We start from the raw sequence: 13,110 nt of genomic DNA, 5'->3' as shown, positions 1-13,110 counted from the left end.
TCAGTCTGTCATCTTTGTTTTTCAGTACTGTGTTGGCTGTTCTGGGACTTTTGCCTCTCTATATAAACTTTAGGATCAGTTTGTTTCTAGCCACAAAATAACTTACTGGAGTTTTGATTTGGATTGCATTGCATCTGTGGATCAAGTTGGATAGAACTAACATCTTGACAATAGTGTGTCTTTCTATTTATGGACATGAAATACCTTTCCATTTATTTATTTATTTCATTTCATTCATCAGAGTTTTATAGTTTCCCACACACACATCTTGTTGGTAGATTTATAAATAAGTATTTCTTTCTTGAATTGTTTTTCTTTTTTATAGTAATGTACACAGTATTGTGCTTTTAATTTTAAATTTCACATGTTCATTGCTGGTATATTGGAGGGTGATTGACTTTTGTATATTAACCTTATATTTTGAAACCTTGGTATAGTTTGAAATAATTGCTGTTTCATTCCAGGATTTGGTTTGGTTTGGTTTGGTTTGGTTTTTGTTTTTTTTTTTTAACATAGTTGATCATGTTATCTGAGAATGAAGCGTTTTCTTCTTTCCGTCCAAATCAGTACATCTTTTACATAACCTTATTCCATGGCGTTAATTTTGAATTCCAATATAAAGCTGAAAAGGAGTGGTAAGATGGAACATCCTTGCCTTTTCTCAGTGAGAAAGCTTCTAGTTTTTCTCTGTTAAGTATGATAATAGCTGTAGGGTTTTATTTACATTAGCAAGTTGAAGTTTTCCTCTATGTTTAGTTCACTAAGAGATAGATAGTTTTCATGAGTGAGTGTTGGGTTTTGTCAGGTTATTTCCCTGCATTTATTAATGCAATCATTTGTTTTTTTTAATCTGTTGATATGGATCATATTAATTGACTTTCGAATGTTAAACCAGCCTTGCAAACCTTGGGTAAATCCCACTTCATTGTGGTGTTTAATTCTTTTTATACAGTTTTTGAATGAATTTAGTAATATTTTGTGAGGATTTTTGTGCCTGTGTTCATGAGTGATGTTGGTCTGTGATTTCTTCTTTGATCTATGTGTTATTTGTAGATTTATTGTTTACTTTCACAATATTTTGGAATTTTGTTCCTATTCTTCTGTTACTGGTTTCTGGTGTAACCCAGTGTGGTCTGAGAAAAGACATTGTGTGATTTCTCTTTTAAAGTTTTTATTCTTGATACTCTTCCTATATGTGTGAAACCCAGATTTCTGATTTATATCAGTTTCCATCTGTAGAACTTGTTTTAATAAATTCCCACAAATTTTCTGTGTCTAAGAAGGTTTGTATTTCACCATCACTTTTGACGGTTAATTTTAGTGGATGTTGACTTCTAGGTTGTTGAGGCTTTCCCCGTGTCCCTCCCCAGCACCTGAAATGTTTCACTGCATTCTGTTTGCATGAGTTGTGAGGAGACTTCAAATGTAATTTTTTTTGTTGCTCCTCTGTAGGTAAGATGTTTCAGGATTTTTCTTTCTGCTTTTGAATATGGTATGCCTAGGTGTGTTTTTTTGGTATTCAACCAGTTTGATGTTCTCTGAGCTTCCTGGGTCTGTGAGTTGGTGTCTGACATTAATTTGGTGGAAGTTCTCCATCATTATTGCTTGAAATATTTCTTTGTTCCTTTTTTCACTTTCTCTTTGTGATGTTTCTATACATGTATATTAATTCTTTTGTAGTTGTCCCACAGTTCTTGAATATTTTTGTTTTATTGTTTTTAGTCTTTTTTTGTTTGCTTGCTTTACAGTTCTGAAAGTTTCTTTTCTTTTTCCTTTTTTTTTGAAGTTTCTACTAAGAGAACATCAAGCTCAGATTCTTTCCTCAGCTGTGTACAGTCTGTGAATGAGCCCATCACAGCCATCTTCATTTCTATTACTGTGTTTTTGATCTCTTGCTTTTTTTTTTTTTTTTTTTTTTCGGTTCTTTCTTAGAATTTCCACCTGTCTGCTTTATATTGCCCTCTGGTCTCATGTAATATGTACTTTATCCTTAGCAGACTTTAATTAGCACATTAATCATAGTTATCTCTTACTCCCAATATCAGTATTGCAACATCCCTGTAATAATCTGATTCCAGCTCTGAAGCTTCCTTTGTCTTCTAAAACCTTTTTCCCCCCTTTTAGTGTGCCCTGTAATATTATCTTGAAAACTGGCATGATGATAGTCCTGTATTGGTGTGTGTTGGTAAGGTGTGGTGAGAAAACAGGCATAGCCCTGTAAGCATTCATAGTGTGTTTAATTTTCAGGCTTTTAATGAGTTCCTGTGTCTAGACTGTGAACCTCACAAGGGCTTTTCAATTTATTTTTCCTTCCCTTAGGTGGGAGAGGATGGGCACAGGGGGGCTGAAGTTGAGTATTTTGTTTTTCCCAGACAAGTTTGGCTCTGATAAAACTGCAGCAGGTTAGGCTCTGGTTCAATAATTTTGATTAGGATAGGCTTTGTTAAGAACAGAATGGTCTGGCTTTTATTAATCTAATCTTTACCATTTCCTTTTCCAGAAAGCTTCGTTTACTTTGTTCTTTTTGTAGTTCGTCGAGTTGTAAAGTTAGCTTGTTGAGTCATGACATTTCTTCTATCTTGATGTAAGCATTTTTTGCTCTCAGTTTTCCCCTCAGTACTGCTTTTGCTGCATCTTCTAAGTTTTATTTTCTAGTTTCCTTTGTGACTTTTTTTCTTGAAACTATTGGTCGTTTAAGGGCATATTATCCGAGTTCCACAAATTTGTGAATATTTCAGTTTTCTGTATGTTGATTTTTATCTTCATTCCATTGAGGTTTGAGAGTGTAGTTTGTATAATCTTTATCTAATTAAATCTGTTGTTCTTATCCATTATTGATAGCAGAGTATTGAAATCTCCAAATGTTATTGTAGGACTGTTCCTCCTTACAACTGTCAGTTTTTGCTTTATATATTTTGATGGTGTATTATTCGGTGTGTAAATATATCTAATTATTTCTGCCTCTTAAGTTAAATCTCTTGTCAAAATATAATGTCCTTTGTACCCTTTTTAGACTTAAAATCTTTATTGTCTTGTATTAATAGTAGCCACACCTGTGTTTTGGTTACTATTTACATGAAATATCTTTTCTAACCTTTCATTTTTAACTTGTCTTTTGTCGGCAGTATATAGTCAGAGCATTTTTAAAATCTATTCTGCAAGTCAGTCTTTTGCTTTGGGAGTTTAATCCATTTACATCTATAGCAATTTCTGATGAAAGATACTTTTTCTTATTTTATACTTTCTTTCTTGTGTGTTTAGGGATTTGTTTGCCTTATTTTTTGTTATTTTCTCCTTGCATTTAGTTGATGTTTTTGTAGTGAAATGTCTTAATTCCCTTCTTGTTTCCATTGTGTTCCCATATATCTTTTGTTGTAGTTACCATTGGGATTACATTTAATATCCTAAAGCTAGAGCATACTAATTTTAATTTATACCAGTTTACCATCAATAACACTAAAAAATCTGATGGTATACAGCTCTGTCCCCACCATTTTCAATTACTGTTTTCACAAAATTACATCTTTATATGATGAGTGGTTAAACTGCGACTTATATTTTAACATGTGAGAGTCTCCGAAATCATGTAGGAAAACAAGTACATGCACTGATAATGTTATAATGAAACTGGCTGTTAAAATTTCCTGTAACTTAACTTTCAGATATCTTTATTTCTTCAAATAACTGAATTATTGTTTAGTTTCCTTTGATTTCAATCTGAAGGACTCCCTTTACAGGTGTAGTCGTAAAGGACTTCCTCAGCTTTTGTTTCCCTGAGAATACCTTAATTTCTCCTTATTATTGAAGGATGATCTTGCCTGATCTAGGATTCTTGTTTGCCACATTTTTCATTCAATGACTTGAATGTATCAGCCCCACTGCTTTCTGGCTCCCCAAGATTTCTGTTGAGAAGTCTACTGATAATCTTGTTGGGGATCCTTTCTCTCTTGATGATTTTGAGATTCACTCTTTGTCTCTGCCTTTGAACAGTTTGATTATAATGTGCCGCACTGTGGGTCTCAAAGGTTATCCTGCTTGGAGTTCATTGAGATACTTAGGTGTTTATATCCGTGTCTTTCATCAAATCTGGAATGTTTTTCTGCGTTGGATCCTTCTAGAGATTTTTTTTTTCACTTCAGAAATTGGCCTTTTCAGGTGCTCAATTTTTTATAGTACTTACTACTTATTGTTATTTCCCTTTTGTTTGGGCAATTTTTTTTCATCCACTTGTGTAGCTATTTGAACATGTTTCAGACAGTTGTTTTAAAGTCTTTTTCTAGTCAGTTCACCAACTGTTTGTTCCTTGTGTACCTGTTCAGAAGGTACAATTGCTATAGATTTGTTATTTTCATTTGACTGCATCATATATTCCTGTTTCTTTGTATGCCTTGTGACTTTTTGTTGTTGAAAACTGAGCATTTTTATCTGATAATATTGTAGCTGTGGAAATCCTGTTTCCTTTTTTTTTTTTTTTTTTGAACAAGACTATTTAATTTACCCAAACTACCCATTGGAAAAAAAAAAAAAAAAAAAACTAAGGTCAAGCCACCAGAGCTATTCACCAGGAAACTAAAATTTGGAGGGCACAACATTTTAGGAATAGATTTTTTTTTTAATTGCAAATATAAAATTCTCTAGCAAAATTCCCTCACTATTTCTCTAGCCATTTTTTAGCTTCCTTCTGCCCCTGGGCTCAGCCCCTTGTCCATGGACTCTGGTGGAATGAAGACCCGGTCATAGACAGGTGGCCTTCTTCTTGCTTGCTTGCTTGCTTTAGGTCCTTTTCTCCCATGATATCCAGTGGTGTGAAAGCAACTCTTTTATTGTTGTTTTTTCCTACATGTCTTGAGAAACATGTAGTCACTATGCATAGTTTGGGGCTATTTTTCTGTCAGTCCTTTTTTTGTTTGTTTTGTTTTGTTTTTTTGTTTTGTTTTTTTTTTTTAACTTTTTTATTGAGTTATAGTCATTTTACAATGTTGTGTCAAATTCCAGTGTAGAGCACAATTTTTCAGTTATACATGAACATACATACATCCTTGTCATATTCTCTTTTGCTGTGAGCCACCACAAGATCCTGCATATATTTCCCTGTGCTACACAGTACAATCTTGTTTATCTATTCTACATTTTGAAATCCCAGTCCCTTCCCACCCACCCCCATCCCCCTGGCAACCACAAGTTTGTATTCTATGTCTATGACTCTGTTTTTGTTTTGTATTTATGTTTTTTTGTTTTGTTTTTTGTTTTCTGTTTTTGTTTTTGTTTTTTTTAGATTCCACATATGAGCAATCTCATACGGTGTTTTTCTTTCTCTTTCTGACTTAATTCACTTAGAATGACATTCTCCAGTAACATCCATATTGCTGCAAATGGTGTTATGTTGTCACTTTTTATGGCTGAATACTATTCCATTGTATAAATATACCACATCTTTATCTAGTCATCTGTTGATGGACATTTAGGCTGTTTCCATGTCTTGGCTGTTGTAAATAGTGCTGCTGTGAACATTGGGGTGCAGGTGTCATTTTGAAGTAGGGTTCCTTCTGGATATATGCCCAAGAGCGGGATTCCTGGGTAATATGGTAAGTCTATTCCCAGTCTTCTGAGGAATCTCCTGTTTCCTTTTTAACCAAGATTTGCTGTGTGGTGTTTTCTCTTTGTTTTTGATGGTTTTAGGGTGTCTTTTCTGAATGTTAACACGAGGTGGAAATGTAAGGTCTTTTCACTGTTCCTTTGCTTGAAGGTGTGCTATGAGTTTTAAAGTTCCCCCATACAAATGTTTACTTTTTATTGTCCTGGTCCCTAAATATCTCACTCCCCAAAAGGGAAAACGAGAACGATGAAGAGAGGGAGAATAGACATTGGCCCTTTAAATTTCCTGGGTGTGCTTCATCCAGGGTTGGCTGGTGCTTTGTATGGTGCTGGTACTATTTACAGCAATGCCAGTACACCTCTGTGTCAACCGTCTGCTTTCAGAAGCAGCAGAGTGCACATCTCTGATACTTGGTGGACCAGGTGCTTTGTTCCCACTCCAGCTCCTGCAGGCTGCATGCACACTGCTCCAGGGACATGTGCCCAGCTGTCTGCCCTAGAACTTGGGTTGGGGTTGTTGGTGGCTACTACATGCTAAGAACTGAACTTAACAAAGTTAATGTAATTTCAGACAATGGAAATCTACAGTAGACTCCAGAGTTGCAAAATATTAACATCAGTTAAATTCTGACAGTACAGTTGTTTTTTAGGTGGAGAGATTGATTCCTAACACTTTGTACTCCTGCTCTTCCTCCTTTCCTCTAGCTCCTTGGAGATTCTTTTTTTAGTATGTAAGTATCCATTCTTTCTCTCTTGTGAACTGAGTTCCTCTGGGCCAGTGTTGGCCACTCACCTGTCCTGACTTTCCATTAGGACTTGTATCCTTTGTGTCCTATGTAGTCGTTCAGCTGGAGGTGGAGAGTCCTTGGTGCTCCTGGGATGGACATGACCGTTGTTTCAGCCAAAAAGAGCCCAGGGATAGCCTGGCCAGAATGAGTGGCAGCTGGGAGAGGGCTTGATGTCAGGTCTCTGCTGAAGTCATACTAGGAACCTGTCTTGTCTGACTGCTGTTTTAGTGCCATTGCCAGTGGCCACAGATCACTTCTGTCATCCTTTCTCCATTGTTGACACCCTTACAGCTTGTCATTTGTACTGTTTCTCCCTTTTATCCTGACTTCAGCCTGGTATAAACTCCCTACCACCTCTCTAGATCACTTACCTCATGTGGTAAGTGATCACTGTTTTCCCCATACTAGTTTCTGGCATTATTTATGTCCTAAAACACAGGGGTAACCTTTAATATTCCTTGAACACTAGTTGCCTGTTCCAGTGAGATTTTCTGGGGCCTGTACATATACTTTTAAATAGTATCATAGGTCACCAGCGTTGACAGAAGAGTGAATTGTAGAAGATGCCTTTCACACTTGGGCCACATCCAGTCCTTGTGCCTTGGGCTTGGTGAGGCCGCCTCAATTCTGTGATGTTAAGGGCCAGTAATGCACAGCAGCTGCGTCCTCAGTTTGATCCCAACTTGATTTTCCAAACACAATCCCTTGGACTGATCGTTTCATGTGTCAAAGGTACCCTTGTGTTGGTGTCGTTCCCGCCTCCCCCATTCCCCAGCCTCATTAAAGTCAGCATGTTCTTCAACATCACTTGTTCGTTTTCAGGTTCTTGTCATGGAGTTGAGGATGAACAGCCACCTTGTGAACAGAGCTCACCTGTAGGAGTGTCACAGATCAGGACTTCTGGGGCAGGTGTGTCTCCTGAGAAGGGCCAGCCATGTAAGATGTGTGTCCAAGTCTTGAGAGACATCCTGCACTTGGCTGAACACCAGGGAACACATAGAGGGCAGAAATCATACACACGTGGGACATATGGGAAGCAGTTCTATTTCACTGTAGACCTTCAACAGCCCCAGAGGCAGCACATTAGAGAGAAACACTTCAGATGTGATGTGGGGGGACCCTCATTTTTGAAGAGCTGCACAGTCAATGCATCAGGGAACCTCTTTACCTACAGGAAGATTGGGAAGGATTTTCTGGCTAACATGGGGCTTCAGCAACAGGCTGCTAATCCTAGTAAGAAACTAAACAGTGACAAATGTGGAGCTGTTTTTCGCAGTAGAAAAAGTCATCTCAGCATCAGAGAATGCAAGAAGGCCTCCAGCCACAGAGACATACTTGTTCAGGATGAAAGAGTGTTCAGTAGTGAAGGGCTTTGTTTGTGCAACAAATGTGGGAAAACCTGCACTGAAAGATGTAAACTTACTCAGCACCGGAAAGTTCACACTGGACAAAGCCCTTATGAATGCAGAGACTGTGGAATATCCTTTATCCAAGGCCACCGCCTTAGTGCCTATGGGCAAATCCACACTGGAGAAAAGCCTTTTGAGTGCAGTGAATGTGGGAAGTCCTTCTGTCGAAGGGAATACCTCGATGACCATAGGAAAATTCACGTGGGAGTAAAGCCTTATGAGTGCAAGTATTGTGATAAATCTTTTTTTCGAAGGTGCCAATTAGTTCGACATCAGAGAGTTCACACTGGAGAAAGGCCTTTTAAGTGCAATGAATGTGGAAAATCCTTTAGGCAAAGCAGCCACCTCAGTTTCCATAGGAAAATGCACACTGGAAAAAAGGCTTTTGAGTGCAATGAATGTGGGAAATCTTTTTATGATAGGTCTGGTTTTCGTCATCATCAGAGAGCTCACACTGGAGAAAGGTCTTATAAGTGCAATAAATGTGAGAAAGCTTATATTTGGCGTTCTAGCCTCCGTGTTCATCAGAGAGTTCACACTGGAGAAAGGCCTTTTAAGTGCAATGAATGTGGGAAATCCTTTAGCCAAAGCAACCACCTCAGTTTCCATAGGAGAATGCACACTGGAGAAAAGCCTTTTAAGTGCAGTGAATGTGGGAAATCTTTTAATGATAAGTCTAACTTTCGTTATCATCAGAGAGTTCACACTGGAGAAAGGTCTTACAAGTGCAGTGAATGTGGCAAATCTTATATTAGGAGTTCTGGTCTCCGTGTTCATCAGAGAGTTCACACTGGAGAAAGGCCTTTTAAGTGTAGTGATTGTGGGAAATCTTTTATGGTTTGGTCGGGCCTTCGTTACCATCAGAGAGTTCACAGTGGAGAAAAGCCTTATGAGTGCAGTCAGTGTGGGAAATCTTTTACTGCTCGATCTAGCCTGTGTTATCATCAGAGAGTTCACACTGCAGGAAAGCCTTCTGAGTCCAGGGAATGTGGGAAATCTTCTACTGATAGGTCTGGCCTCCTTTATCATCAGAGTTCAGAGTGGAGAAAGGCCTTATGAGTGCAAGGAATGTGATGTCTTTTATCCAAAAGAGCCATTTGCTTTGACATAACAAAGTTCACAATGGAAAAAAGGCCTTACGAATGCAGTAGATGAGAACCACACTGGGAGTGTAGGAGTTTGAGGTGATAAGAGGTTGGGAGGATGCATCTGCATTAGGCCTGCAGCCAAGAGACCATTTCTAGGGAGGAAACTGAGGCCCAAGGAGGGTGTGTCATCTTGTAAGCTCCCAGCTTGGACAGGGATTTAGGATTCAGTGCCAGGCTGCCTCGTTCAGGGCATGTAAAACAGTAAGATTAAACCATTACCTCATAACATATACAAAAATAAACTCAAAATGAGTTAAAGAAATATGTAAGACCTGAAACCAGAAAATGCCTAGAAGACAATATAGGTAGAACACTCTTTGACATAAATTGTAGCAGTATTTTGGGGGGATCTGTTTCCTAACACAGAATAAATAAAAGCAAAAATAAACAAATGGTGGGACCTGATTAAATTTAAAACCTTTTAGACAGCAAAGGAAACCATTGACAAAATGAAAAGACAACCTTTGGAATGAAAAAATATTTGGAAGTAATATGACTAACAAGTGGTTAATATCCTAAATATATGAACAGCTCATGCTACTCAATATATAAAAAACCCAAACAATCCGACCAGAAAATAGAAGTACTGAATAACCATTATTCCAGAGAAGCCATATAGCTGGCTCACGGGCATATGAAAAGATGGTCAACAATGCTAATTATTAGAGAAATGCAATCCGAGTAACCCAGAGATATCTCCTGCCAACTGTAAGAATGGCAGTCAGCAAAGAGTCTACAAATAACAAATGTTGGTGAGGATGTAGAGAATAGAAAACCCTTATACACTGTTGGTGGGAATGTAAATTTGTGTAGCCACTATGGGAAACAGTTTGGAAGTTCTTCAGAAAACTATAATTAGAACTAACTATGATCCAGCAATTCCACCCCTGGATACTTATCTAGAAAATAGGAAAATACAAATCCAAGATCTATGCACCCTGAAGTTCACAGCAGCCCTGTTTACAGTGGTTATGATATGAGGACAAACCAAATGCCCGTCAGCATACGAGTGGATAAAGGAGATGTGAGGCATATACACACGGACGTGACTCAGCTGTAGGAAGGATGAAATTCTGCCACTTGCAGCAACTTCCATAAAACTGGGGAATATTATACCTCGTGAAATAATGTCACACAGAAACAAATACTCTGTGATAACACTTATATTTGGAATCCAGATATACTAAGAATGAACATATATGCAAAATAGAAAAAAAAGCTTGCAGTTACAGAAAACAAACTAGTGGTTACCAGAGGGAAGAGGGGGGTGAGGTCAAATGGGGATATGGAATTAAAGAGACTTTCTTAAATATTCACTTTTGAATGTATTTCTACTAATATATATCCATGCGAAATACCTACAAAATACCTTAAAATTTTACCCACAAGTATGTTTTTCATAAAATTATACTAATATTATGAAATTAATAAGTATGTTATGTAAGTGGGAAGGATTTGACCAAAGAAAAGAAATTGAATGGAAAGGAATTTAAGTAAACATTGTATCATTTTCATTTTGGAGAATAAACCCAAATCCATCTGGATTTGATTTAAAATATAAGTATATTCTATGTATATCCTATGGAATGGGAGAAAAAACTGCAAACAAGGTGACAAGGATGTAATTACAAACATTTTGATACAGCTCATAGAACTCTATAACAAAGAAATAACCCAATAAAACAATGGGCAGGAAACCGAAATAGATATTACTCCAGAGAAGACATACTGATGGCCAACAGGCAGATGAAAACGTTTAATGTCTCTAATTATCAGAGAAATGTAAATCAGAACAACAATGAGGTGTCACCTTAGACCAGACAGAATGGCCACCCTTAAAAAGTCCACAAATGATAAATACTGGAGAGCGTGTGGAGAAAAGGGAACCTTCCTACACTGTTGGTTGGAGTGTAATTTGGTGCAGCCACTATGGAAAACAGTATACAGATCCCTTAAAAAGTAAAAATAGAGTTAGCATATCCAGCAATACCATTCCTGGGCATATATCCAGAGAAAATAATTGGAAAAGATACATGGACCCTAATTTTCATAGAAGTACTGTTCACACTAGCCAAGACACGGATGTATCCTAATTTTTCTTTGACAGATAAATGGATGAAGTCAGAGTGTATATATACAATGGAATACTACTTAGCCATAAGAAAGAACAATATAATGCCATTAGCAATGTGGATGGACCAAGAGATCACCATACTAAGTGAAGTAGATCCAACAAAGACACATATATCACTTCTATGTGGAATCTAAAAAAAGAAAATGATACAAATGAACATATTTACAAAACAGAAACAGACTCTCAGACATAGAGAACAAACTTATGGTTACCAAAAGGGAAAGTAGGATGAGGGATAAATAAGGAGTTTAGAATTAACAGATACCCACTACTATACATAAAATAGATAAACAAGGTCCTGCTGTGTAGATCAGGGAACCATATTCGGTATCTTGTAATAACCTATAATGAAAAAGAATATTAAAAAGTAATGTATATATGTGTAGCTAAATCACCATGCTGTACACCGGCAACTAACAAAACAGTGTAAACTATATTTTGATACAAAAAAATCCTGTGTGGCACACAAGACTGCTCTGTTTTGAAGGAGACCTGTGTGTGGGCACTGTGTACATCAGATAAAAGCATCTTCAAACATAGATGAAAATGCAGAAATGCAAGCTGAAGTAATAAAATGTGAGATTGAACAACATTGGAAGGATCCATATTTACTTCAAGGAAGTTTCTTCCAGAAATACACGTGTAGTTAAGCAGTGGATGGTGAAATAAATGCGGATTATTTTCAACTGGATTAAAAATGAAACGACTATACCAGCCACCACTATACTGACTTGCTAATTTTCTGCTATGGTCATTTCATGGGGAAGGAAGAATAGCTGAGATGTCAGTAATGCGTTTGAAAATGATACATGTTCATAGTTGCAATCTGAAATGATTGTTCACTCAAGAAACATAATGGGAGGGAGGGTATAGTTCAAGTGGTAGAGTGTGTGCTTAGCTGGTCCTGAGATCCTGGGTTCAATCCTTAGTATTTCCTCTAGAAATAAGTAAATAATCCCCCCCTACACAAAAGAAATAAATATTTTTTTAAACACTATAGAACCACAGTAAGCATTATTGGAATTAATAACAAGGTTTATGCTGCACATACATGTTAGACAAAATAATTAGAAATCAACAGATTTTTTTATATCTATAAGCTTGCTTTTAAATTATAAAGGAGATTATCTTAAGTAAAGGTAATTAAAATTTTGCCCAGAAACACTAAAATCAAATAATTGTATAATGTGACAAAAGCAGTAATTCTAATAGCCTCCAGTTTTTGTCTTCAAGGCATTTACTTTAAAATTTACAGAAAAGAATTTCTTTTTCATTGTATATCAGTAGTTTCCATTGCCTTATCAATTGTTTCTGTGCTGTAGAGGGAGAGGGCAGGGAGCGTCGTTTCCGGAGAAGAAACCAGCTCTTCACACACATGGAAGTCATCCAGTGGAAACTGCAAGGCTGGGCAGGGGAAGCGTTGATGCCAGTATCCTGTGTGGTCCATGGATGTGAAATGTCATGTGTAACAAGAACAGATCATAGAACTAGCACAATGAGTGAAAATAAGAGCAAGGGAAAGGGTAAAACTAGGAGTCTTTGAAAAGAAATCATAATATGAATTTAAATTAGAAAACATGGGCCAAAGACATGGTGTGAGAATTAAGAGTTCCTTAAGCCACAGAGACCACTTTGCTGTGGTTGAACTGCAGCCCTTGAGAACTGAGGTAATTCTCGGGTATAGATGGGTCATAATTTCCCCTGATCACAGCGGTTCTGTGATTTAATTAAGTGTCCCTGCTGTCAAAGATAGGTAGATGAACTTGCTTGTCAATGAGAGTCTCTGGTCAGAACAGTTTTGAATCATAACTTGGGCTGAGAACCTTCTTAGTATACAAACCAAGTTTTGATTCAAAACACTATTGACCAAAACAACAACAAGAACCCACTATTGACCAGAAACCCTGGGATCAATGTCCAGGACCTGCATTAAAATAAAAATTTTTAAACCCTAATTAACTCGCCCTCCCAAAAGATATTTTTTTTTAAAAAAACCCTTCTTACACAAAATGATGGTGTGGGTGGTGAGACGGGGA

General features: G+C 37.2%; 1 protein-coding gene across 3 annotated transcripts in view; it reads left to right on the top strand.

Annotated features, from left to right (window-relative positions):
* LOC105074426 (uncharacterized) overlaps positions 1–13,110 on the top strand; it is a 34,644-nt gene that overhangs the window by 2,952 nt on the left and 18,582 nt on the right. For 2 of the 3 annotated variants that reach the window (XM_074370917.1, XM_074370915.1), the window contains one exon: positions 7,206–9,332. The exons of the other annotated variant lie outside the window; for it this stretch is intronic. In XM_074370917.1, the coding sequence (XP_074227018.1) occupies positions 7,325–8,851 (1,527 nt within the window). In that variant the 5' untranslated portion in view covers positions 7,206–7,324 and the 3' untranslated portion in view covers positions 8,852–9,332. Of the gene's footprint in view, positions 1–7,205; positions 9,333–13,110 lie in introns of those variants that run through there. 3 annotated transcript variants of the gene reach the window in all.

This window comes from Camelus bactrianus, chromosome 9, assembly GCF_048773025.1.
Source record: "Camelus bactrianus isolate YW-2024 breed Bactrian camel chromosome 9, ASM4877302v1, whole genome shotgun sequence".
Classification (NCBI taxonomy): Eukaryota; Metazoa; Chordata; class Mammalia; order Artiodactyla; family Camelidae; genus Camelus; species Camelus bactrianus.
Note: the sequence above shows the minus strand (reverse complement) of the source record. Positions and strands in the feature narration are given on the sequence as shown.